The following is a 26,237-nucleotide window of genomic DNA, read 5'->3' on the forward strand; positions in this document are numbered from 1 at the left end:
AGAGTGGTAAAGGGATAAAAATTGGTAACTATTTTAAATGTAGCTTTAGATCACATAAAGAAAAATATGTATGGTTGTTCAACACATGAAGTACTTTCTCAAAACCTGATGTCTTTTATGCTCTTACACTGTTGCTTTCAACTGTATTTAAAAGTTCCGATTTGCAGTAACATTTAAGTTACACCAACTGCTGCTGGCTCATTGTATTCCAAGCTATGACAGACTTTTACATATATATATGCAGTTTCAGGAATTTTCTCACACTATAGTACTGTATATAATGTTCACCAGGCGTCTTGCAAAAAATAAAAAAAAATTTAAAAAAGTCATTTATGAAACCATTCTGTATTTTTATTAAAATAATAGCTGTGTAGGTCTACATGTTGATATTCGTATGCAAGCATATGTATTGCATATAGCATATATAGTAACAGGCAGTGGTATTATTTTAAACCCTCCCATTACTCTTTTTCCTATTTCATTCAAAGACACTGACCAGAAGAATGATTACCTTTATGCATATACATTTAGCTTAATTGCAACAAAAGAACATCACTTAAGATTATATGTAAATAACAAAAAGACAATATGGTTGACATCAAACCACTGCCCTCCTAAAATTTACCAAAAACTTATTCATTTTCACCCTAACCAACTTTTTCTTAGCCATAGCCACTTCATGTTTGTGTGCCAAACCAACGTCTATGGAAGCGAGGATGGCTCCATCCTGTACCAGTCTCTTCATGTAATACATGAAACAGGCATTTCTCAGCATGCAGCAGTTTGGTCATCTCGTACAGATTATTCAATAACATCTTAGTTGTCTGGTCTCATTACATTATATTAATACTTGTTCCATAGCTCATGAATACAACATTTCGTAATGGTGTGGAACATGTCAACTTAACAAAAGTTTTCTTTACATAATACAATTTTTTCCCCTAGTTTATATCGAAATTATTATTATTATTATTACTATTATTTTAAATTACTACTTCATATCAAAAAATTCATGTACTGAGTAGAAGGAGTTACCATTCAGAAATTTTTTAAATTTATTTTTAAATGCTTGTCGACTAACTGTCAGACTTTTAGTTCTATTTGGTAGATGACCAAAGATTTTTGTGGCGGCGTAATTCACACCTTTTCGCGCCAAATTCAGATTTAACCCAGAATAATGAAGATCATCCTTTCTTGTTGTGTTGTAGCTATGCACTTTGCTGTTATTTTTGAATTCGGATGGGTTATTAATAACAAATTTTATAAGTGAATGTATGTATTGTGGAGGGTACTATGAATATCCTGAGTTCCTTAAATAAATGACCGCAAGATGACTTTGAGTGGGCTCCAGCTATTATTCTGATTACATGCTTTGATGCAATGAATACGTTTTCTCTTAATGATGAATTAGCCCAAATATAAAGATATATAAAAGCAGTGAATGAAAGTAGGCATAGTAGGCTAGTTTACTGATACGTTTATTATCAGAATTTGCTATAGCGCTAACAGCGTAAGTGGCTGAACCTAAATATTTCAGCAGATCATCAGTGTGTTTCTTCCCATACAATGTCTCACCAATGCACCCAGAAATTTTGAATATTCTGCCTTAGCAACATATTTCTGTTCAAAGTCAGTATATGTCAACGGTTTTATGCCATTTACTGTACATAACTGCATATACTGCATTTTCTCAAAATTTAGTGAGAATCCACTTGCAGAGAACCACTTAACAATTTTCTGAAAGACATTATTTACAATTTCCATAGCTAAATCATGTTTGCTGGGTGTGCTGACTATACTTGAATCATCAGCAAACAGAATTAACTTTGCATCTTTATGAGTATTGAGTGGAAAGTCATTAATATATATTGAGAACACTAAGGGACCCAGTACTGAACCCTGAGGGACGCCATTCTTGATACCACCTCCACAGTGAAAGGACTCTGCACATTTTTGCAGACTATCTGTAATCTTAATTTCAACCTTCTGCATTCTTCTAGCTAAATATAGGTTAAACTGTGTGTGCACTGTCCTACTCATACCACAATACTTGAGTTTATCTAGAACAATTTCATGATACACCCAGCCTTTGAGAGATCACAAAAAATCCTAATGGGTGATGTTCAGTTATTCAGAGCATTGAATATTTGATCAGTGAAAGCGTGTATAGCATTTTTTAAAAACCAAATTGACATTTTGTTAGCTTCTCTTGAATACATTACTTTTTCAAGTATTATGGATAAAGCTGTCAGAAGTGAGACTGGGTGGTAGTTGTTAGCATCAGACCTATCCCCTTTTTTAAGCCATGGTTTAACAATAGCATATTTCAGTCTCTCTGTAAAAATGACCTGTTCAGTGAGCTACTGCATATGCGGCTGAGACTCCTCCTTATCTCTCTCATTTCTTAACATAAGCATAGCTCATTACTTGACAGTCATAGACTTATTACTCAGAACTTCATATGATCACCGTGTCAGCCTTCAAAAGCTACGTCTTAAATGGTGCATTTTAATAACCATTTCTCCACAGTGTTCATTCATATGAGTAAGTTTGTCATTCACAAAATTCAACACGATGGCAGCTGTATTGCTGGTAGTCTTGTTCACCATCAAACTATAAAAACATTTTTCAGCCTTTTGATGAAGCTCAGAATACTCTCTTTGTTGTTCATCTCTGGATCAGGATGAAACTTAACTTGTTAGTTGAGTTTAGTTTTAATTTTTAAAAAGTTTTCTAAAGATGTAACAGTTGGAATTTGCTATAATTTTCTTCAACTATAAGGTTAACTTCTAATTTATTTTTAAACATAACATAAAAATGTATAGATTGAATTCGTAGGTTTTTAATTTTTTTTTAATTGGTACAAACATGCTTCATAATGAATCGGATTTAAAGGTTTGAAATAATATTTTTTTAATCTATTCGAGGAAGATAGCAGTAGTTAAAAGAATGCAGTATCCTTTGTGTTTTGCAGTCCCTCTGTTTTTATATTGTATGTTGGTGCATGCAGCATAAATATCAACTGTATATGAGCTGCAAAACTACTTTCTGCATGGGATTATAGAATGGAATTTCCAAATAAGTTCACTGGTGTGTTTATCTGTGTTTTAAATCTACTAACAGCAATTTTTGCACTTAAATAGGGCATGTTTGTGTGTAGTAGCTTGTGTGACCTAAGCATGGATGTCATGTTGTTTCTTGAGGTGGGTGGCATTTTCCATTTTGAATCAAATTTTAGCTAACCATAATGTCCTGATTATGAAATAACTTTCTTTTTTCTTGTTGCAGAAATCAAAGCAAGGAAAAAACAGGCAGGTATGTCTCTTTCATTTCATGTCTTTATCAGTGTTATGTTCATTTGCATTCTGCCTCTGATGATCTTGTTAACAACAGGAAATTTAACCATTATCTTCCTTCCATACCTTGCATGAAAGTGTTTGCACAAATTAGTTTTTCTTGCTTCATATTATCTTCCATAGCTAATGCCATTATGCCAGTAGAACATGGCCACATTTAATTGTGACTAGCAGAAGATGAATGATAAGGTGGTGACATAGTTATATTTGGCAGCATTATATAATAGTGAAACTGCCTGTTATTTTAAGTAAGTCATCCTGTAGAAATTGGATACAGCCATACTGGATAACTTGTTTTCTATGTTAATAAATGCAAAAAAATTATGTAAGAGTCCCAGTCAGTAGTGAAACTTGGAGAGGTGGGGGGAAAAGAAGAGAGGGGGAGGGGTTACGTTTATGTGATTTGAAACTACATCTTTTTCAGTGTTTCAGTTAATACTATGGACATAGTGGAAGGAAGGAAGGTAAGGGTTTAATTTTCAGTTGGTAACGGAATTGTTAGAGACGGAACTTAGTATAAAGTAGTCAGATTTCACAAATATTTCACTACAGATGTCTCTAAATTTATTGCAGAAAAGGACTTAGGATTCTTGAGAATTGGTTCACTGAATGTGAGAGTGAAGAAAACAACTGAAGCATTCAGCAACTTCTTAGGTGTAGGAATAAACAGTGACAAAATACATAAAACTTGGGGCTCAGCCGATAATATACAGCAGGTAAGAGAAATTTAGTATTGTATAATTGAGTGTACTAATTCTTCACATCAAACTGTAGAAACAGTAAAGGCAACCATTCATCTTATAACATAAACATAGAGATAACATCACACATGTGTGCACACGCGTGTACATATGTACATTTGTACCTCTGTGTGTGTGTGTGTGTGTGTGTGTGTGTGTGTGTGTGTGTGTGTGTGTGTGTGAGAGAGAGAGAGAGAGAGAGAGAGAGAGAGAGAGAGAGAAATATATTAATATGGCTACATGCAAGCCATTTACAGGTATTGTGACTATATATCTTTGAGAGGACTATTCTTATATCTTTGAGAGGGCTATTCTTATTTCTATTACTTATTCCACTAGCTCAGTGCTGGTTAGAAAAAGAGATTTATTTTTAATGACAAATTTCAGTAAGTAATAAATATATAGGAAACAGCCGTTAGTATCCCTAGTTCCCTAAACAGGCTTTTGCAGGATGTTCTTCAGTTCACACCATGAATAATTCTTGTTAGACATTTGTGGGCACAGAAAACTTTAGCTTGCCTTGATGAGTTAACCAAAAAAATAATCTCCTGTGGTGTTATGAAATAAAAGTAAGTATGGCCAACTAGCTTTTTTATTTTTATATCACCTGTGTCTCACAACATTCGCATTGCAAATAGAGATCAGCAGTTCTGTGGTTTTCTCCTCCCATTTGAATTTATTGTTGGTGTTGTGGTCTTCATTCCAAAGACTGGTTTTGTTCAGCTCTACTCTATCCTGTGCAAGCCTCTTCATCTCTCAGTAACTACTTACTTTATTCATCTCTTGGTTTCCCTTACGATTTTTATCCCACACACTTCCCTCCAGTACTAAATTGGTGATTTGTGATCCCTTGATGCCTCAGAATGTGTCCTACCAACCAATCCCTTCTGGTCAGGTTTTATCACAAATTTCTCTTCTCCCCAATTCTGTTTAGTACCTCCTCATTAGTTACTTGATCTACCCATCTAATCTTAAGCATTCTTCTGTAGCACCACATTTCAATAGCTTCTATTCTCTTCTTGTCTGGACTGTTTATCATCCATGTTTCACTTCCATACATGGCTGCTCTCCATACAAATACTTTCAGGAAGGTCTTCCTGACACTTAAATCTATGCTCAATGTTAACAAATTTCTCATATTCAGAAATGCTTTTCTTGCCATTGCCAGTCTACATTTTATATCCTCCCTACTTTAACCATCATCAGTTATTTTGCTTCCCAAATAGTAAATCTCATTTTGAATTTATTATCAAGCTGTAATCCCAAGAATTTAATTCTGTCAACTTCTTCTGTCTGTTAGTCATCATATTTTAGATATATGCAGATGAAAGACTTCTTACAAGCTCTAAATTTCTTGTAGTCAGTTTTTTTTCTTCGGGTTTTGATGATGAAGTATTGACTAGGAACAATTTATCTATGTCCATAAGAATTTCATTAACTGATCTTTCTAAGATTATACTTGATTTGCTATTTATTGAAATTTTTATGTCATCTGCAAACAAACTTTTAATAGTTCTCAGTTAGATGATGCCCGATAGATGAGTCCATGTCCTTTTTTAATGACACATTTTGTTTCCTGTCACAGATATAAGTTTGAACCATTTTGCAGCATATCCTGTTACAGTGTAATATTTTAATTTGTTATTTACACAGCCAGATGCCTTTCACAGATTGCAAAATACACAAGTAGCCTATTTATTGTCTAATGAATTTAGTACATTCTCACTGTATTTGTAGGTAACCTTATCAATATCAGAATCCTTTAGATATCCAAACTGTGACATTTTCAGCATTTATTTGATGTCATATAATAATGAATATTCCTGGTTGGAATAATATGTAAAATAATGGAAAGGCAACCACTCGGCTGTAGTGGGCTGATGCGTGGTTCATAGAAAAACATAACAGAAAACAGAAGTCGCCCTAGTTTTCGAGTTCTTGCTCTTTTTCTAGTAAAAGTACACACATCACAAACACCACTACACAGACTCCAAAATGTACACCCCTACTGCTGCAGCAAGACTGATTATTGATTATCGATTATGGAAAGCAGTTGCCTGAAGTGATATAAGTCAGGAGGGGGTAGGGAATGACATGCGAGACAAGGAACTGGCATAGCATGAGGCAAATCTTTTGACAGATGATTCAGCAGCTACACGACGGGATGTGAGGAGTTCAGAGGGTAGAGCATAAAAGAGTTATGGGGGGGGGGGTGAGGGAGGGAGAAAAAATTATATCCACATCACCGAAACTAGTCTTCTGCCACTCATCCAACCTACAGCATATCATTGTTCATCCATATTGCAGCCCTACACCCCATGGCTCATTAACTTGTAGTCGATCCAGGTGCCAGAGCTATTCCATACATTCACCCACTGCCTCCTATCACAGTTCAGTCATAGACATTTCCCCACAGTAAAAGGCAAGGCCAAGTGTGAAAGCAGATATGAACTAGGGTAGAGTTATTGCACGGCATTCTACGTGGGCTTGACAGTTAACCAACTGTCTACTTGCATGAACGGTGACAGTCAAACTGTGGTAAACCACAGGCTTGACCATCCAGACCAGATACAAACTGTACATTGGTACTTCTAAAAGCTGATACAGTCTTTACCAGGCCACACTGTATACTTTACCCACTACCGTATTTACTCGAATCTAAGCCGCATCTGAAAAATGAGACTCGAAATCAAGGAAAAAAAATTTCCCGAATCTAAGCCACACCTGAAATTTGAGACTCAAAATTCAAGGGGGAAGAAAAGTTTTAGGCCGCACCTCCAGATCGAAACAAAGTTGGTCCATTGTAATATGAGACACAATTTAGGTCGAATGAATGACGATACAGCTACAGTAGTTTGGTTCGAGTTACAAGCTTAGCAGTTAAGCCATTGCTATGCGTCAGGTGCTCTGTCCGTATTTATATGGGTACCCTTCCTTTTCCACATGCTTCGTCTGGTTTGAATTGATTGCTTATTTTTCTTTGATGTGATAAGTGCCATTCTCTTTGTTATAGGTGTTCACGTCACTCTAAGCTGAAAATGCGTTACTGTACTGTGTCATTAATTGTTTGTCACATTCTGATAATGAGTGTTTACGGCCTGTTGCTGCTCGTGGCATGGCTTGTTTTTGTGCAGACTGCCTCCGCTTACAATTTAAAAAAAAAGAAAGAGGAACCATCTCATTAGTGAAACAATGGCCTTTACATATGTCTGCTTGTTTCTGTAAAATATATATATATGTGTGTGTGTGTGTGTGTGTGTGTGTGTGTGTGTGTGTGTGTGTGTGTGTGTGTGTGTGTGTCCCTTTTTCCCCCTAAGGTAAGTCATTCCGCTCCCGGGATTGGAATGACTCCTTACCCTCTCCCTTAAAACCCACATCCTTTCGTCTTTCCCTCTCCTTCCCTCTTTCCTGATGAAGCAACCGTGGATTGCAAAAGCTTGAAATATGTGTGTGTGTTTGTGTGTTTTTTGTTGTGTCTATCTACCAGCGCTTTCTCGTTTGGTAAGTCACAGCATCTTTTTTAGTATATTTTTCCCATGTGGAATGTTTCTTTCTATTATATTCAATATATAATGTTTGCAAGACAGCACAGTTAAATTTGAAAACAAACTGAAAAAGTTTCTCTTTGTCAACTCCTTCTATTCCATAGCAGAATTTCTACTTTTGTAATGTGTGTATTTGCATATGAATGTGTGATGTGAATACAAAATAACTCATTTCACATCATTATGATTAAGCACACAAATGATCCACCAAACATGAAACTAACTGACACAGTAACATATATGGGTTAACAAGTATTTAACATATTGCCAGCACAGGCAGATGGCATGTCTCTGGGTGGTTCAGGTACACTATATGAAAATGACTCGGAAAAAAATCATTTTATACAATAGAATAATTCAAAATGTGCCCTAAAGAGGATCTTAAATATTAATGATGTTTCATGTATACATATTTGTGTGTGTGTAATGAATATATCTTGTGCTGTATGACAGACACTGACAGTTCTGTGTGGAAATCTAGAATAAATCATACTGGTCACAAGCTACTGACTCATACTGGTTACAAGTTACTGACATGAGGTGTAACTCATATTATGTAGTGAGATTAGAGCACGTCTTGTGTAGTGATGACATCATAAAACACTTTTGCATAAGCAGCTACACATAAATGTAAAGATTTGCTGTGAGAACAAGTTAGGATCACTGTGGACATGATGTAATTTGCACTAGCTATAGTGTACCAAAGAGCCCTACTATTGTACCTTATCTACATGCCGTATAAAGTATATTATGCAATGTTTTCACACAGTGTGAATTGTCAATGTCACCAGGAGCTCATTATGTGAACAAATCTGCTGTAAGCCAACCTACAACCATACTGTGACCATTTTAATTATAAATTTGTGTTGTAATAAAGTTGTTGGGGGTCTGACATTTTAACATTCAGTCTAATACATTCTTTTTTTTTCCCCTCTTATGGATCTCCAAGAGGTGCTGAAGGAAGACAGGTCTGTCAATAAGTACGATTTTTCATAGCATGTTGTTCTTAGCAGTTTGTGCATGAGTAAATTTGTTCCTACTTTTGCTGTTTTTGGGTGCTTAAAGATTATTGTTTCAGGAAAAATGGACTTTGAGATTGTTTAAACTAAAGAATGAGGCAAGTTAGTATTGTTTAGAATAAATAGTGGATGTGAACCATAATTAAGTTGAATGATTATCTATTACTGTTAGTATGATTAATATTACAGTAGCATTATGTTTTATTTTTTTGAGTGACTGGTGATTATTTATTATTGCTGGTGTGTTTAATATCAGTAGTGTGGTTCATTATTGTTCTCACATCTCTACATGCTGTGGACTATTAGTGCTGTGCTCTTATTTAATAGATGTCACAATTAAAATTATGACATACGCATGTATAGTGTTGAAATATTCTGTTGTTATCTTACTACATCTACATCTACATACATACTCCGCAATCCACCATACGTTGCATGGCGGAGGGTACCTCGTACCACAACTAGCATCTTCTCTCCCTGTTCCACTCCCAAACAGAATGAGGGAAAAATGACTGCTTATATGCCTCTGTACGAGCCCTAATCTCTCTCATCTTATCTTTGTGGTCTTTCCACGAAATGTAAGTTGGGGCAGTAAAATTGTACTGCAGTCAGCCTCAAATGCTGGTTCTCTAAATTTCCTCTGTAGCGATTCACGAAAAGAATGCCTCCTTTCCTCTAGAGAATCCCACCTGAGTTCCTGAAGCATTCCCGTAACACTCACGTGATGATCAAACCTACCAGTAACAAATCTAGCAGCCCGCCTCTGAATCGCTTCTATGTCCTCCCTCAATCCGACCTGATAGGAATCCCAAACACTCGAGCAGTACTCAAGAATAGGTCGCACCAGCATTCCATAAGTGCTCTCCTTTACAGATGAACCACATTTTCCCAAAATTCTACCAATGAACCGAAGACGACCATCCGCCTTCCCCACAACTGCCATTACATGCTTATCCCTCTTCATATCGCTCTGCAATGTTATGTCCAAATATTTAATCGACGTGACTGTGTCAAGCGCTACACTACTAATGGAGTATTCAAACATTACAGGATCTTTTTCCTATTCATCTGCATTAATTTACATTTATCTATATTTAGAGTTAGCTGCCATTCTTTACACCAATCACAAATCCTGTCCAAGTCATCTTGTATCCTCCTACAGTCACTCAATGGCGACACCTTCCCGTACACCACAGAATCATCAGTAAACAGCCACACATTGCTATCCACCCTATCCAAAAGATCATTTGTGTAGATAGAAAACAACAGAGGACCTACCACACTTCCCTGGGGCACTCCAGATGATACCCTCTCCTCCGATGAACACTCACTCCTACTTTATAGGAGCAGTCGGACAAAACATGGGGGAGAGATATAAGATTAAAGTGTTGTATTATTATTACTCTTTAAGCATTTCTTCAGTCCTGAAAGCAAATGGAACTGTATATGGACTGGCCGTAACTGTAATTAAATGAGCCAATACTTCACTACGGAAATAACAGAAAATAGTTTTAATACTGTTGACTGTGCACTGTCTGCTGTTATGAAAAATGATGTTGATGCCCTTCTTTAGAAAGATGTTTGTTGGCTCTGCTGACATGCTGCAAGTATTCCAATGAATTCCTTGACACCTATGTTCATAAGAAAGCAATGGTGCATTTATGAAAAGACATGTCGTTTGACTCTTCTTATCGTATTTGAACTTGTATGGTCATCTGCTTGTTGTCTTTTGAGACAATAGTAATGGTAAGTATTCTCAATGCCTTTGAGGATAATAACAAGATACTATCATCCATCAATTTGTAGCTATTATGTGCAGACTTACAGCTGACTTTACCAGCTATCCAGCTGTATCGCACTGCTCCATCAGTCCACCAGAAATTAAATACTTTGTTCTTGCAAATGCCTTCAAGCACGAGCAATAATGAAATTATAACAGCAAGATTCTGGTGATGAAAGCATTTAGACACTAAACATAATAGACAACTTCTTATTTAAAATATATATTTTAGTGTAGGGATAGTTCCAGCCATAAGAAACTGAAGATGAACCCCTTCACTTTTATTTCCTGGGAGTTTTCATAGTACATTGTCACTTGTAAGAAAACTGTGTTCTATTATTATAACAGCTGGAATTTTTCGTTGATGTTGGAAGAATATTAAACTAGTTTGAACACCAAAATGCATTTAATCTTCCAACAATTTTGTAGATATATTTAATATCATTGGCTGATTTACATCTGGGTGACACAGAATAACGGGAATATTTGAAATGAGTAGTGGCAGCTATGGGCAGGTTGCAGCACTGCAGTTTCATGACGGTTAGTGAGTAAACTGTTCACAATTTCAGTAATCATGGATCTGTGTAACAGACAACAGCATGCATTAGCCACAAAAACATTTTATAAAAACAATGATAGTTTGGTAGCGGCACAGAGGGAGTTTCGATGTTTTAATTTAGGACATCATGATGCCATTCTGTCGAAACAGATGATAAAATGTTGGATTAAAAACTTTCAAGAGACTGGATCTACCCTCAAGAAGAAATGAACAGGACGAGCAAGAAATGTGCATTGTCCAGCGGACATTGATGTTGTATGTGGGTCAGGCTTATGGAACACATAGCATTCAATTCGTAAGCAAGCAGCAGTGGTTGGAATGTCCGGGGAGAGGGTTTGCAGAATTCATCTTGATTTAAAATTTCATCCATACAAACTACAGATGGTGCAGCAATTGAAGGTCAACAATTACCGGTTTTGATTAGGATTCTGTCAACTAATGATAACAAAAATAAACAATGACGATGAATTTCTAAACAAGTTATGGATGTCAGATGAAGCACATTTTCATCTCACAGGTTATGTTAATAAACAGAACTACCATTACTGGTCAAACATAAATCATAACAAAGTTCATGAGTGCCCTTTACATGATAGTAAAGTGACAGTATGGTGTGGTGCTTCACCACATGGGATTATCAGACTGTATTTTTTCACAAGTGAACAGGGAAACACAGTAACTGTCAATGCTGATCTTTACGTGGAGATGTTACAAACTTTCATTACACCTGCATGGAACAACTTTCCGAATGTTCAAGAAGCCTGATTTCAACAGGACGGAGCGACATCACACACTGCACGGCAGTCAATGACATACGCATGAGAATTGTTTGGCAACAGTGTGACCTCACGATTCAGTAACATTCCCTGGTCCCCTAGATCGCCATATTTATCCTTTTGTGATTTTTTCTTGTGGGGCCACCTCAAGAGCAAAGTATATACAACTCAACCAAGAACCCTGGGTGAGTTAGAACAGAGAATTTGGGACGTAAGTCGTAGTATCCCAGCTGAGATGTTGCAGCAGTCAATGAGAAATTTTGACAGCAGATTTTACAAATTTATTCATACAGGAGAACACGATCTAAAGGACATAATTTTTTAAAAAAATGATAAATGTCATCAAGGTTTCGTAAATGGAAAAGTTGTATGTTTCAGTTACTATGAATGCAATTTCTTTACTTCACCACTTCTATTTTTCTATGTCACCCTGTATAATTTCCTCCAAAGTCCAGTGACCAATGCAAGACAAGCATTGGAGTATGTTGCATATTGACTTGACAATGCCTGATCATGGTTTTCTAGTTCCATGCCAGTACTAGTCAATATAAAATTGTTGTCTGTGAACTGGACCCAAGTGCCCAAGTTAATGAGACAGGAACTGCAATTGAGGTTAGCAAAGCAAAATCTGAAATGCTTTACTCCATTTTCAAATGTTCCTTTACAAAGGAAAGCACAGGAGTATTGCCCCAATTTAATCCTTGTACCAATGAAAAGATGAATGAAATGAGTATTAGTGTTAGTGGTGTTGAAAACCAGCTGAAATCATTAACATTTAACAAAGCTCCAAGGCTCAATGGATTCCCTATCAGATTCTATACTGGCTTTGCAGCTGAGTTAGCCCCTCTTCTAACTATATTCTACCACAGATACCTCAAACAAAAAGCCATGCCCAGTTCTCAGAAAAAACCACTGGTCACACCCATCTACAAGAAGGATAGTAGAAGTGATTACGAAACTACCATCCAAAATCCTTGACTTTGATTTGTTTTACAATCTTGAGCTCAAACATAATGAGATATCTTGAACAGAATGACCTCCTCAATGCCAACCATCATGGATTCCAAAAATATCAATCATGTGAAACTCAACTTGAACTTTTCTCACATGAGATATTAAAAGCTTTGGATCAAGGCAATCAGGTAGATGCAGTATTTCTTGATTTCTGAGAACCATTTGATTCAGTACCACACCTACACATCAAAAGTATGATCATATGTGGAATCTAGTGAAATTTTTGATTGGATTGAGGACTGTTTATTAGGGAGGAAGCAGCATGTTATCTTGGATGGAGAGTCATTATCAGCTGTAGAAATAACTTCAGGTGTGCCCCAGGGAAGCATGTTGAGACCCTTGCTGTTCATGTTATATGTGACAACCTTGCAGACAATGTTAATAAAAACCTCAGACTTTTTACAGATGGTGCAATTATCTATAATGAAGTACTGTCAGAAAGAAGCTGCATAAATATTCAGTCAGATCTCGATAAGATTTCAAAGTGGTGCAAAGATTGGCAGCTTGCTGTAAATGTTCAGGAATGTAAAATTGTGTACTTCACAAAATGAAAAAAAAAAAAAAAAAAAAAAAAACCATGGTATCCTATGCCTATAACATCAGTGAATCAGTGAGTCACTGTTTAAATCAGCCGACTCATATAAATATCTGCGTGTAACACTTTGTAGGGATATGAAGTGGAGTGATCACATAGGCTCAGTTGTGGGTACAGGAGGTGGTAGACTTTTCAGGAAGTGCAATCGGTCTACAAAGGAGATTGCTTACAAATCTCTTGTGTGACTGGTTCTAGAATATTGTTCAAGTGTGTGGGACCTGTACCAAATATGACTAAAAGGGAATACTGAACGTATACAGAGAAGGGCAGTTCGGATAGTCACAGGTTTGTTTGATCCATGGTAGAGCATCAGAGAGATACTGAAGAATTTGGACTGGCAGAGTCTTGAAGATAGATGTAAACTATCCTGATAAAGTCTATTAACAATGTTTCAAGAACCAGCTTTAAATGTTGATTCTGGGAATGTACTACACTCCCCTACCTATTGCTCACGTAGGGATCGTGAAGATACGATTAGAATAACTGCTGCATGTACCGAGGCTTTCAAACAATCAGTTTTCTTGTGCGCCACATGTGATTGAAACAGGAAGAAACCCAAATAACTGGTACAGGGGGACGTAGCCTCAGCCATGCACCTCACTGTGGTTTGCAGAATATAGGTGTAGATGTAGAACTGTTTCTACGGTTTATATACATTAGTACTTGATCCTGTCAGTCATATGTTTTGTAAATCTGCTTATGTATTACAATAAGAACCGTTTTACTTGAATCAGTTGGTGTGAATTGATAAAAGTCACATGTACTGAATATTAAATGATTGTGACTGGAAATATTCTTTTTCTAGCACATTGCAAACATCATTACAGAGCAGATTTATCAATCTTTGACATTAAATGCATTTTGGGGGTGAATTTTGCTGATGATTGTGTTACAGTATTGTCCACAAATAGAAGTAAATATCATCTTTTAGAGTGTATCATTCTTTTTGAGTCATAGATAGCACAGTATTGTTAAATTTGTAACAGATATTAGCAAAACAGAATCCGTATTGCTATTTGCTCATTGGGCCTTTTCATTAAAGGTTGGATCAAAAATTACTTTTAAGAGATTCCTCAGATTGGCATCATTATGTAGCCAGGTTTTTTTGTGCCTATTTTATTAGTCGATAGCTTCTTATAGAACTAATAATGTTCAACACATATATGACTGCACTGCAGGGAATATTGCAGTATTTCTTGGAAGATGTTCTTATGAACATTTGACTGCTAGAACATTTTCAGCATGATACAGACATTTTTTTATTACATGTACAGTCCAAAATAATCAGGAGCAAAGTTGCAAAGGAAATATGTTGATGTGAATCAAATGTTCAGTCTCCAGATGATGTGGTTTGACACAACATAATCACTAGAATACTTGACTCCTCAAATAGGAATGGAGAAACTATGAGAGCTTGATGAAGTCAAAGTAAGATCTGCTTTAAACAAATAACTGTAATGCTAGAAGTTATTCAGCAAGCACTTGTGAAGTTCTTTTGAGTACATGTATTAGATTATGACTTTCAGCTATATTCTTTGGAAATATTATGGTTGTCTGCACCCTCCAATGAGATCATTAATATACTATGAAACAATGCAGTAAGCAGCTGGAACAAGAAACAAAATTAAAGCAGTCCTAAAGTCTCACAAGTAGTGTCACAGGATACAAGCGCACTTGGAATATTTAAACATCTGAGAAATGCAAAGAAACAAAAATATTTTTAAGAGAGAAAAAATATGTGTGATTTGTCAAAGAAATTTCCTCAAAATAGATGTGGCAGACAAAAGAGAAAAGTGAAGCTAATTATAAATGACAGAATGCACCAGAGACAAAAAGATATCCAATTGGTAAAGCAATTTACCAAGTCCCAGGTTTTTATGCTACAACTTATATTCTGCTACAAATTATTGTATTTTTTTAGAGCAAAATACCGATCATTGGTGATGCATGAAGTGTTATGCAGTGCATGGATGTTTCCTCCTATTTACAGCATGTAGCCAATCATGGTACTGTAACGCCACCCAAATGTGAAGAAATGGAATAGTGCAAGTGTGTCATAGGATGAAATGCAGGATATTTCAAAGATGAAATGCACATGACATTGAACAGGGCAGTTCAGTAATTTTCTTATTCACAGTGCAGTGGTTCTTGCTTTATGGATATGGACAAGACCATTATATTGCTGATAAAAAAAAGGGTTGTAAAGCATGCTATTGTGTAATATGTTTTCATTAACACCTGTACTTATTTAACCATTCATCAAAGCTACTGGTGTATTCTGTACAAGAAGAACAGATTCACACCATTAGCTACTGCCGCCTTGTTGCACTGCCAACATACACTCCCAGGTAAAAACAGTAACAACCGTATGAGTCCGTTCAAAAAATTCCAGAACTTTGTCCACAAAATTTTTCTGTGCTTACCTTTAACTTACTGTGCATGGTCTCCTTCAAAATACTCTCCTCCACAATTGATACACTTCTCCCAATGCCGTTTCCACGTGCAAAACCAGTCTTGGTACACCTCTTGTTGAATCATGTGAGGTGCCATCTGCAAATTTTCTTCTATCTTACCTGTCATTGTAAATCTTCATCCTTTCAATAGGGTTTTCAACTGTGGAAATTAAAAAAAAGTCCACAGGGGCCAATTTTGGAGAATATGGACGATGAGGCAGCACAATGATTACGTTTCTGTGCATTAGTCATGCACCAACAAAGATGAATGTGCAGGTGCGTTATTGTGATGCAGTAACCATGAACTGTCTCATCTCATTTCAGGCCATTCTCACATTTTCTCACAGTCGTTGCAACAGATCCCGATAGTATCATTGATTAACAGTTTGTCCATGTGGCATGAAGTCATGACGAACTAATCCTTCAAAGTCAAACAAAACTATCAGCATGGCTTTGACATTTGACCTGACCTGATGAGCTTATTTTGGTCTTGGAGAGCCTTTCCCGAACCATTGCGGAGATTTAACCTTGGTCTCAATGTCATAACTGTTGACCCATGTGCCATCACCAGTTATGATTCTCTTAAGGAACATCGTCCCATTTGCACGATCCAAAAACTCTTCACAGATTGCAAGGTGAAGATCTTTCTGGTCTTGACTCATGAGCTGTGGGGTGAACTTGGTGGCAACACAATACGTTCCAGCTTGCTGTGTGAGGAATTCATGACATGATCCAACTGTAATGCTACATTTTTCTGCAAACCCTCGGACACCCAGTCTTCGATTGGCATGCACAACTTTGTTGACGTTTCTGACATGAGCATGATTGGTAGACATTGAAGGGTGTCCTGAATGAGGGTCATTTTTAACATCCATCTGGCCATATTTAAACTGTGTGAACCATTCAAAAGAGCAAGTACGGCTTAAGCACTCATCACTGTAGGCTTCCTGCATTATTTGGTGTGTCTCTGTAAAGGTTTTTTTGAGTTTCATGCAAAATTTAATGCAGACTTGTTGCTCCTGTAACTTTGTTGTCTCGAAATTTGCAAACTGTGTGACACAATGTTCTACTCATTACAGCACTGAACAATAACTGATAGACATTAAACACAGAAGTGTGCAGAGATGCCAACCGCATTTTGCTCCAATATACCATTGGTGCGAAATTACAAGTATTCCGAAATTTTTTGAACAGACCTCGCACACCACATTCAAACTTGTCCATCTGAATGTCACATTACAATAATGGAATTCTGGGCTGGAACAGTAGGTAAAATAGAGGAAAGGCAATCACTAACCTTTAGCGGACTGATGTGTGGCACACAGACACACTTAACAGTACACTATTAACTAGCTTTTGAGATCTGACTTTCCTTCTGGATGAAAGTACACTCATTCACGTACATAACTACAGATACCCAAATGCACACTACTGTCACTGCAGCAACACTGTTTTTTATTGCTGCTGTGGTTGTGTGCGTTTGGATGATTGTCAGCGTTTGGGTGTCTGCGTGGTTGTGTGTGTGAAAGTGTTTACTTTAAGCCAGAAGAAAAGCCAGAGGTCAAAATCTAGTTAATACTATGTTCTGTTATGTTTGTCTGTGTGCCACATATCAGTCTGCTGAAGGTAAGTGAATGTCACATTATATACTAAGACTCATCACTGCAATAAAAATCCTACTCTGGTGCCATAGATTGCTGATGGCATTATTTACACCGTTCAAAGTAAATCTGCACATTCAGTCCAATGAAAAAGTGGTTTCCGGGCAGCAGCCTAACCATGAAAATCTAATTTTATCACGGTTTCATGGACTGTTCTCTGTCTGACTTCTGTACTTGAGCTTCTGTGAAGTCCACTGGTAGCTGATAAAGATGTCTGCCAATTTGTTTGTGAATTGTGTTTCAGAGTGATCAATATCAGTTAATTTTTCTGGTCTAACAAGAAATGATTGGGTTTAGTATTTGCATGAGTTTTCCACTTCACGATAATATTCATAATAATGCACCTAGGTGGAGGTAACTCTGAGCATTCTCTCAGAAAGAGTTCACAATCTCATTTTCCCTTCAGTTGTGTCCAGTTTGAGCTTAATCATTTTCCTTCTTTGATTTTTTTCAGTCAGAAAATGCATTATGGCATTATGTGATGTCACATGAATGTGGCATGTATGTAGCGTTGACACCATAGGTTGTTCCCCCCACCCTGTTGATTACATGTGGTACAAGTAGTCTACTAGTAATATAGAACATGTCAATTGAAATAATACAGTGAATTGCTAAGAAGATGAATTATTACTTTTAAATAACTCATTGTGCTCTAGAATACTGGTGGTGGTTGCATGATGATAGGACATACACATATTTTGTAGTATATTATGAGAAAATATATGGGATCTTTTGCATTCCCTTCAGTTACAGATCATTAATGTATCTAAATTGTATAATTAAATAATTGACAAGAAATTTCCTTAGAAAAATAGCAATTAGTCCACCATAATGAAACACTGATATGTTGTCAGTTTAATAAAGTTTTTCGTATCATTGGTTACCCTCAACAAATTGCAACATTTTTCAGGTTGACCGTCGCCGAATGCCACCACCAAAGGCAGCACCATTGAAGAAACGTCGCTCTCGACACGGTGCTGCTGACTTTACTGGTAGCTACAGCACACCAAGTACACCTCCAAGTCAGTCTCGCACTGCAAACAGTGAGCTAGGGCAGGATTCAGACTCTGACTCGGCATGTGGCTTCGGCAATAATTGGCAAGGCACTGTTTGATGAATGTGTTGTGAATTTCCTCCATGAGAGACTGACTAGTGTTGGCTTGCTTGTTTTAAAACATTTTAGTATTGTGGAACCAGTTTCTATGATATTGATGTAGTGGTGTTCAGTTTGATGTATTGCTTTGTTTCCTTTAAGTTTTTTTATATTTATTATAAAATTATGAGTATTATTTTCGTATTTTTACAGATATGTTGTATGTTTGATAAAAGCTGTTATCAACCTACAGTATTTTTACTTTTGTACAATAGTTTCTGTGTTATCAGTTTTGCTTCATCTCTTTGTAAAATTGTTCTGAATTTTGTCCTAAATTCAGCATTAAAGTCAATTTAATGTCAATGTAAATCATTTTACTGCAGTGCTGTAATTTAGTCTTAGAAGTATTTGTCTCTACAAGTTGTTTTCTTTGTGATATATTGTCCTGAAGTAAACTTTTTCTTGTCAGCGTTCAATTCTAGTTTTTAGAAACATGTAGGAAAGATAGAAAAGGAAATAAACTGTTCAGTTCTTTTCGCATACATGGTAATTAATAATTAGAATTTATTTTTATGTGAGAAATGTTGTACATTACTCAATGATTTAGTTGATGGCAATAAACACATGTGAATCTCAATAATTGTATTGTGTAGAGTATGACTGATGGTTTACTGTAGAAATTAATGTAACATTGTGAATTAAATAAAATAAGTTTTTTTAACAACTTACAGTTCAAAATTTTATTTTAATATACATATGTACTGAAATTTCAGTTAAATGACTAAAATGTTGTAATTTAATATTGCCTGAATCCATACTTTCCAACACACCTTGCGAATACTGAGAAGTCAAATAAAATGTGATAATCAAATCACTGACTGTGTGCTGTAACCTAAAATATAATAGGCCTAAGCCAATTATGGACTGCTCTCACTTGGGCAGACTATGTGCACTCACTCATGTAAAATGTGTACAAATGTCTATACATCGTAAGTGCTGCACATTTTTGGTTTCCCATACATGAGTACATGAATAGGTACCATGTTAAAAGGCCAGAGTGCAGATCAGAGGTATGGTAAGGGCATTTAATATCACTTTTCTAACCAAAAGAAGGTGTTAGTTTACATTGACTGCAGCTTCTTATTACTCAACCTTCACCACATTTTATCCCGTTGAAGCATGGTCCTTTGCTTAAAGTCTGAGGATACTGCTTAGAGGTAGATAGTAAACAGTGTACCTGTAAGTGTTGTGGGTACCTGCTTGGCTACTGTATCTGCTAAATTCCTTTCCCCCAATTTCTACATGCCCTGGCATCCACCACAGAATGATAAGAAAAGAGAATCGCAACTCCCATGTTAAAAAGAGGGAAATACAGACAGATAACAGCGCCTCTAGTGGTATGGAGTTGATCTGAAGAAGGATAAACATTGTGGGTGGCATCCCTCCTAGCTTATGTACATTGTAGGGTGTCTTTTTCTTCTTCTAATTTTCTTATCTCAGTTTTCTGGGCATGCTATATAATTATTTTGACTAGCATCATCATAAAATAAACACAGCTATAGCAAATTGCAATACAAACCTATTATTCAGGAATATTTGTAGCTGCAACAATTTTATTTAACTTCAGTTATTTACACTACAAGCTTGTTTCAAGTGTTGTGTCTAGTTCTTGTGATGCACAAAACATCCTGGAACTTTTATATGTTTATAGAAATCAGTATAAGTGTGTCAGTTTACAAGTCTATTTTTGACATTTGCATCTGACAGTCACTGCTCCTATGGTGTTTTCTTGAGCAGCGACTGTCAGACGCAAATGTCAAAAATAGACTCGCAAGCTGACACACACATATTGATTTCTATCAATACATGAAAGCTCCAGGACATTTTGTGTCTCATAAGAACTAGACGCATCACTTGATATTGACAGTAAGTCGAAACAAGCTCAGAGTGTAAATAATGTCACAAGCTAAATAAAAATTGTAGTAGCTAAATTGGACTAAAAATATTCCTGAATTATGTCATACTTTACATCGTACAGGCCGTGGGGCCAATGGAGGAAAAAAAATTATTATTAAGAGAATAATCAGCAGTTAAAGAGGTTCAATTAAGAAATCTTTATGACATTGTTAATTAATGAAGAATTATAAAATTTGTTACAACTATGTTTCTGGACTGTAATTTCTGAGTAATTGCCCAGCAAACTTGCACTACTGATTATTAATTTCTTAAAAAAATGTTCCTGCACCTTTTGATTGTAAATGTTTCAACACAAAAAAGAAGACATCAGTATTAAGTACTAAAATTAGGAAAGGCAGATAAAAACAGCAAAATGAAAAAAAAAAACTTATTTTTTATTTCTTAAGCACACAATGAAAATTTTCTTTTAACTTTTGTGCAACTTTAAATCTTTCACTAATTTTGTTTTTAATAACATTAAGTCTTTTATTTCCGATGGTGTGTTTCCAATCTCTCACATACTTGTGAATCAAAAGAGGTAAACATTTTCTTAAAATATACTGTTCAGAAAAATGGGCTTTGCAAAATTTTATTTCCACTGGAAACTTAAACAGTGAATAGAATGTATTCTCCAATTTTTGCTGATGTCCACATTCATCTAAAAATGCATACAGCTGACTATGAACATTAGCTATAAAGGACATTAAGCTTTCACTAGCATACAATAATTGTGGGTTTAAAGCATCATATTCCTTGAAACTTGTAAATAAATGATGCTCTGTGGGTGTTTATGGGAACAGAGTTGTTTTACAGTCACTACAGTTGATTTCAGATGTTACATCCATGTTCCGTAGAATGTAACCAGCTACATGTGCTAGTGCTTGTCTATCATTCATTACATCAGCCCTTCCACCACCAACACCGCCAGCAGCAGCAGCTTCTTCATTATCAGCAAGGACACTGTATAAAGTACTTCGATCAACAATGGAATGGTCTGTTGTGGAGTCAAGAAAGCTGTCATCACCTGCTCCCAAAAATTGCCTTAAATTGCTTAATGGCATGCATCTGCCATCCTCGCTATTACCTAGTGAATTTATAGGTATGGACATGTTATTGACTACAACTGTTTTCAGTGCTGCTTTGAACTGAAAGCAAGTTGGGTTGGTGTTTGCAACACCTTGCTGCCTCACACAACAAAATACATTCTCCAGTGGGTCTTGATTGAAAGCCCTTATACTTAAATTTTTAATCTGTTCCAAAGGAACATCAGGGATCTTATTGTAGTCTGCCACCCACTTATGAAACTGAACATTTTTGTCTTATCTCTCCCTGTGTCTTGCTCCAACACTTTCCAATTTTCCATTTCCTTTAACAAACTGTACCACATTTCAATATGTGGGGACTCTCCAGAGGGGGGCACACTTGTAAGATTTGGTTTGCTTGTACATTTGACCTCCCTAAATGCCCTAAATCTTGAAACCATGAAAATTCTTGTTTGCTTGCATTATAATACAATCCTCTCCAAATACGTTTCATCAAACAACAAAGCACAATATTTATCACTGTTGTTCATTGCCTCAACTTCTGCTTTTATTACATTCATCACAGAAGTATTCAATCTTGGTTCAAAAGGTATAGAAGACAACAGAAATTTCAGATGCCTCACAGAAGAAAGATAAAAACGAATGCAAATATTTGTGTAGGTGGGGTCTTCGTTTGTATAAGGATAAAGCAAATACTTTGTCCTCAGATGTCCATCGCCTTGTATTTCCTGATTGATGAGGATTTGTTAATTGGCTGTTTATGAAATCTTTGGCAACTGAATTTAAATTAGTTTCTATGAAAGAGAAAGTATTGCTGTCCTATGAATCTTTGAGTGTTTTTAGTTCTGATTTTTCATGATGTAGCTTTGCTTTCAGTTTTGGCAGCCTTGTTAGAGTATTCCTATGAACCTTGTACATTTTTGATTTTCTTGGAGTTAAGTTTGCTAAGCCCCATTTTCCTCATTACAAAATGTTTCAGATAAGAATGTGTACTCACCATCTGGAGATACATTTAAGGGGAGATAAAAAGTTTAAGAGGGGCATGACCCAGAGAATGACTCTGCTCAGCACAGTTACACCAGTTTCACTTCTGTTATTGGCATCTTCTGGTATTGGCATCTGTATTTCATGCTTGTTAGGCCCAATTCACTATTAACACCAGTTTCATGTGATGCACTTCTGGTACTAACAGCTGCATGAGAATTACTTGCCACAGCCCAACTAAAGCTTTGTAGTTTATGAACACCAGTTTCACTTCTTTTTGCAGCTGTATAATGAACACTTGCCATAGCACCACTAGTACTTGGTAGGCCTAGTTCACTATTAACAACTCTTTCACCTGATTCACTACTGATATTAGTAGTTTCACAAGGAACACCTGCCACATGTTTTGGAAACACTCCCCTGTTTTGCCTATGCCTAGTTTTATCCATAAAATGTTCTTCAAAAAAATGATCTTCAGAAACAAAATATGTAGCACAGCTCACATCAGGTGACAGTTTACAAACACTTTTCCACTGCAGAAGCAACTCTTGATGTTGTTTTGGAAACCTGTAGAAATGCTTGTTGCTAACTTTCTCTGTTGAGCCCATGTCATATCCAGATGAACAGCTGGGGAATTTACAAGAGTATTTCAGTGCAGAGCAAGATGATAGAATATTAACAACCACCAATGGACAGCTCTCATTGGTCAATTCCAGCTTCGTTTGACCCCAGCATTTGTAGTGGTCTAGAAGGAACTAAATGGCTTGTTGCCTCTTCTCCCATATAGCTTTCACCCCAATGGTATCCACTAGAATATTGACTAATATGTATGTATATTGGATGGAATGGACATATTTTTCTGCTGGGTTCATATATTGAACAGCTTGTTGGCCACTGGAGCAGAAGGTGAATTTTGCTATGTGAATACACCTTCTCTGCTCTTCTCCCCTCAGGACTGTACACACATCAATATTATAGAAAGTAAATTCATTTAGTAAACATATCTTGAGTTCATGATCAGAGGGAACTACGAATCAGCCAATGTTTTTCTCTAGCTTTGACCCATAAGAGTAAAAAGCATAATATTGTAATGATCATACAAAATTACACTCTGTAAATAAAGTCTGGAGTACTGTGTTCCTGTACCCAAGTAAATTTTAGCTAATTCTGAGCCTCATAGTTAATCAGCCTTGCAGCCAGCAAGATCCTACATAGGGAATTACGTTAGGGTGACACCAAGAGCCATTAGGTCACATTTTAGAAGAATCCCAGATGGCTTCATACTGTACAGTTGACTGGGAAAAGTAATTTTCATAACTGGACATTTAATCATGTAGAAAACGAGACTGCAGATCACATGAGAAACAGAAATGGTTGGTGCTCATGACTAGTTGCTGCCAGATGCCCACTGGCACAGACAGTGAGTATTATGCTGGTCCTGCAAGCACATGTAGTCAGAGGTGTATAACTTCAATCGTCAAACAGGAAGTGGGCATCCGTGCTAGATGCTCATGGCAAGCATCCATGCTAGATGCTCATGGCAAGTGGCCAGCAGGTTGTGATTTTCTGCAGAGACCATGATGGGCAATTGTGAGAAATTTCAACAGAGCAATTGACTGATTTGGTGCAGGCAAATGTATTTTTGTATCATACATGCCATATGAATTACAATATTATGCCAAAAAAGGTGGAAGGAAATAGATAAAAGTGTAATTCAAACAGGTATTAATTTAATCCATTTGCATAATATCATTGTGTAAAATATAGTTAAATTGATGTAATAGTATATTTGCCAACAAGTCATAATTATTCCCTTGCAGCAGCAAGGCCTGTAATAAGTAATAACGAAGTGTCATTCAATCATCTGAAACACTGTCAGATGTTATTTTTTGAGTAGGTGGTTAACGGTACGCAACTGGAATTAATCAAGACTTTTGATTCATTGAGCTTGTGTAATTATTCTGAACTGTACATGAGGCATATGAAAATACTTGAAACATTTCTGATTAAAGACAGTGAAATTCATCATAGATCTTTATTTATTATTATGTATCCACTTTCTGCTCTTTCCCCAAGTGAATGCAATTGAAAGAAACAGTTGTCAACTTCAGACACTATTACTCATACATGCTACACAGCAGCTGACTCTCTCGCAAAGTGCACCATTCAACAGTTGGGTCACTGAGCACTGCCTGAAATCTGCTTGACTGCAGTGGGCAACAGTGCATTCAACCTATGCAGGTAGAATGTTTGACTGAGCCTTTATTCACTTTTGTCTAACAGAGCATCACTATTTCGACACCAGGAAAATTGTATAAATAGAAAGACGGGAGGATGCCCACAGAACCTGCATTTGTGGAGCTGTCCAAGAATATTATCCCTCTAAGTTGTAGATCTTTACAAGATCAAAGAATGAATTGCTACTTCTAGCAGTATTAATTTTCCAAAGGTGGAGCTTACTACATTCTAGAACCCAAGAGAGATGACAGCTGACCATACACCCCTGGGTGATTCCCACACAGCCAGTGAGGGCAACACTATAATAGTTGCCGGTTAGTGTACAGTTCCTCCCAGGAGAAAGAGTACCACCCTCCAGAATTCAGGAAAGTCTACAAATAGCCAGATTCTATCATTTTTGCCAAAATGATGTCTTTCACTTCATTTTCTTAGTGTTGCAATATGCCGTAAAATAAATTTTTTAGAGGTTTCCAATTCACTCAAGATTTATTGTTGCAACAGTGCATATGGACTTAATGAAATGATTACATTTACGTATCAATAGCACAAGTAGCTCTGAGGTACCAGATATCAATCCATGCTGAAACACCTATATTACTGCATGGTGTAGTCTCCACAGATTGCAATGTAGGTGCTGACTCTGGCATCCAGTCAATCCAACAGATGGTGAATACTGCCCTGGGATACATTAAGCCATGCCTGCCCGATCTGTCACATAGTTCTGTATGAGTTGTTGATTGATGAGTCGCATGAGTCACTTCTCGTCCCATCATACCCCACACTTGCTTGATTGGAGATAAGTCCAGAGACTGTGCTGGGCAGGGAAGTTGCTGCACGTCTTGCAGAGCATGTTGAGTTCCATGGGCAGTGTGTGGGTGAGCATTATGCTGTTCAAACAACACACCATGTTCCTGTTGCAAGAACAGCAAAAGAACTGGTATAATAACATTCTGTACGTACTGAGCACTGGTTAGCATCCTCTTCAGAAACACCAAAGTTGAGTGAGAGTTGCAGCTTATCTAACCCCAGACCATAAGGCCTAGGTGGAGCCAGTGTGTCTTGGACAAATACATTCTATGAGACAGCGCTCACACGGTCTACATCATATGTGCAAATGACTATCATTTGTGCATAGGCGGAATCTGCTTTCATCACTGAAGACCAAGGCATATCATTCCATCTTCCAAGTAATCTTCTAATGGCAACAGTTGAGCAGTACAGGTCAGTGCTGTGGTGCAAGTGGAACCCAGACTAGAGGTGTGTGTGCCTGTAGTCCCACTGCTAATAACTGGCTCCCAACAGTTCTTGTTGACACCTCTGGGCTCACAAGCCCTCTTATCTCTTCTGTGATAGCTGTCCAATCGGCCACTGCTGTCCTTACAATATGACGAACCTGGCGAATGTCTGTGCTGGATGGACATGCAG

The 26,237-nt window shown here is 36.8% G+C and overlaps 1 protein-coding gene across 7 annotated transcripts in view; it reads left to right on the plus strand.

The window, feature by feature from the left end:
• Positions 1-19,319, plus strand: part of LOC124611694 (ankyrin repeat domain-containing protein SOWAHA) — a 607,140-nt gene extending 587,821 nt beyond the window's left edge. For 2 of the 7 annotated variants that reach the window (XR_006979504.1, XM_047140269.1), the window contains 4 exons: positions 3,289-3,315; positions 3,930-4,072; positions 8,591-8,609; positions 18,409-18,544. Coding sequence is in view for 4 of the 7 variants with exons in the window: in XM_047140269.1 (XP_046996225.1) it covers positions 3,289-3,315; positions 3,930-4,072; positions 8,591-8,599 (179 nt within the window). In the remaining 3 variants the exon portion in view is untranslated. Of the gene's footprint in view, positions 1-3,288; positions 3,316-3,929; positions 4,073-8,581; positions 8,610-18,408 lie in introns of all 7 variants that reach the window. The other 5 variants (XM_047140266.1, XM_047140267.1, XR_006979505.1 and 2 more) reach the window with 4 other exon arrangements.
• The last annotated feature ends 6,918 nt before the right edge of the window (positions 19,320-26,237 follow it).

Source organism: Schistocerca americana, chromosome 1 (assembly GCF_021461395.2).
Source record: "Schistocerca americana isolate TAMUIC-IGC-003095 chromosome 1, iqSchAmer2.1, whole genome shotgun sequence".
In the NCBI taxonomy this organism is placed as follows: Eukaryota; Metazoa; Arthropoda; class Insecta; order Orthoptera; family Acrididae; genus Schistocerca; species Schistocerca americana.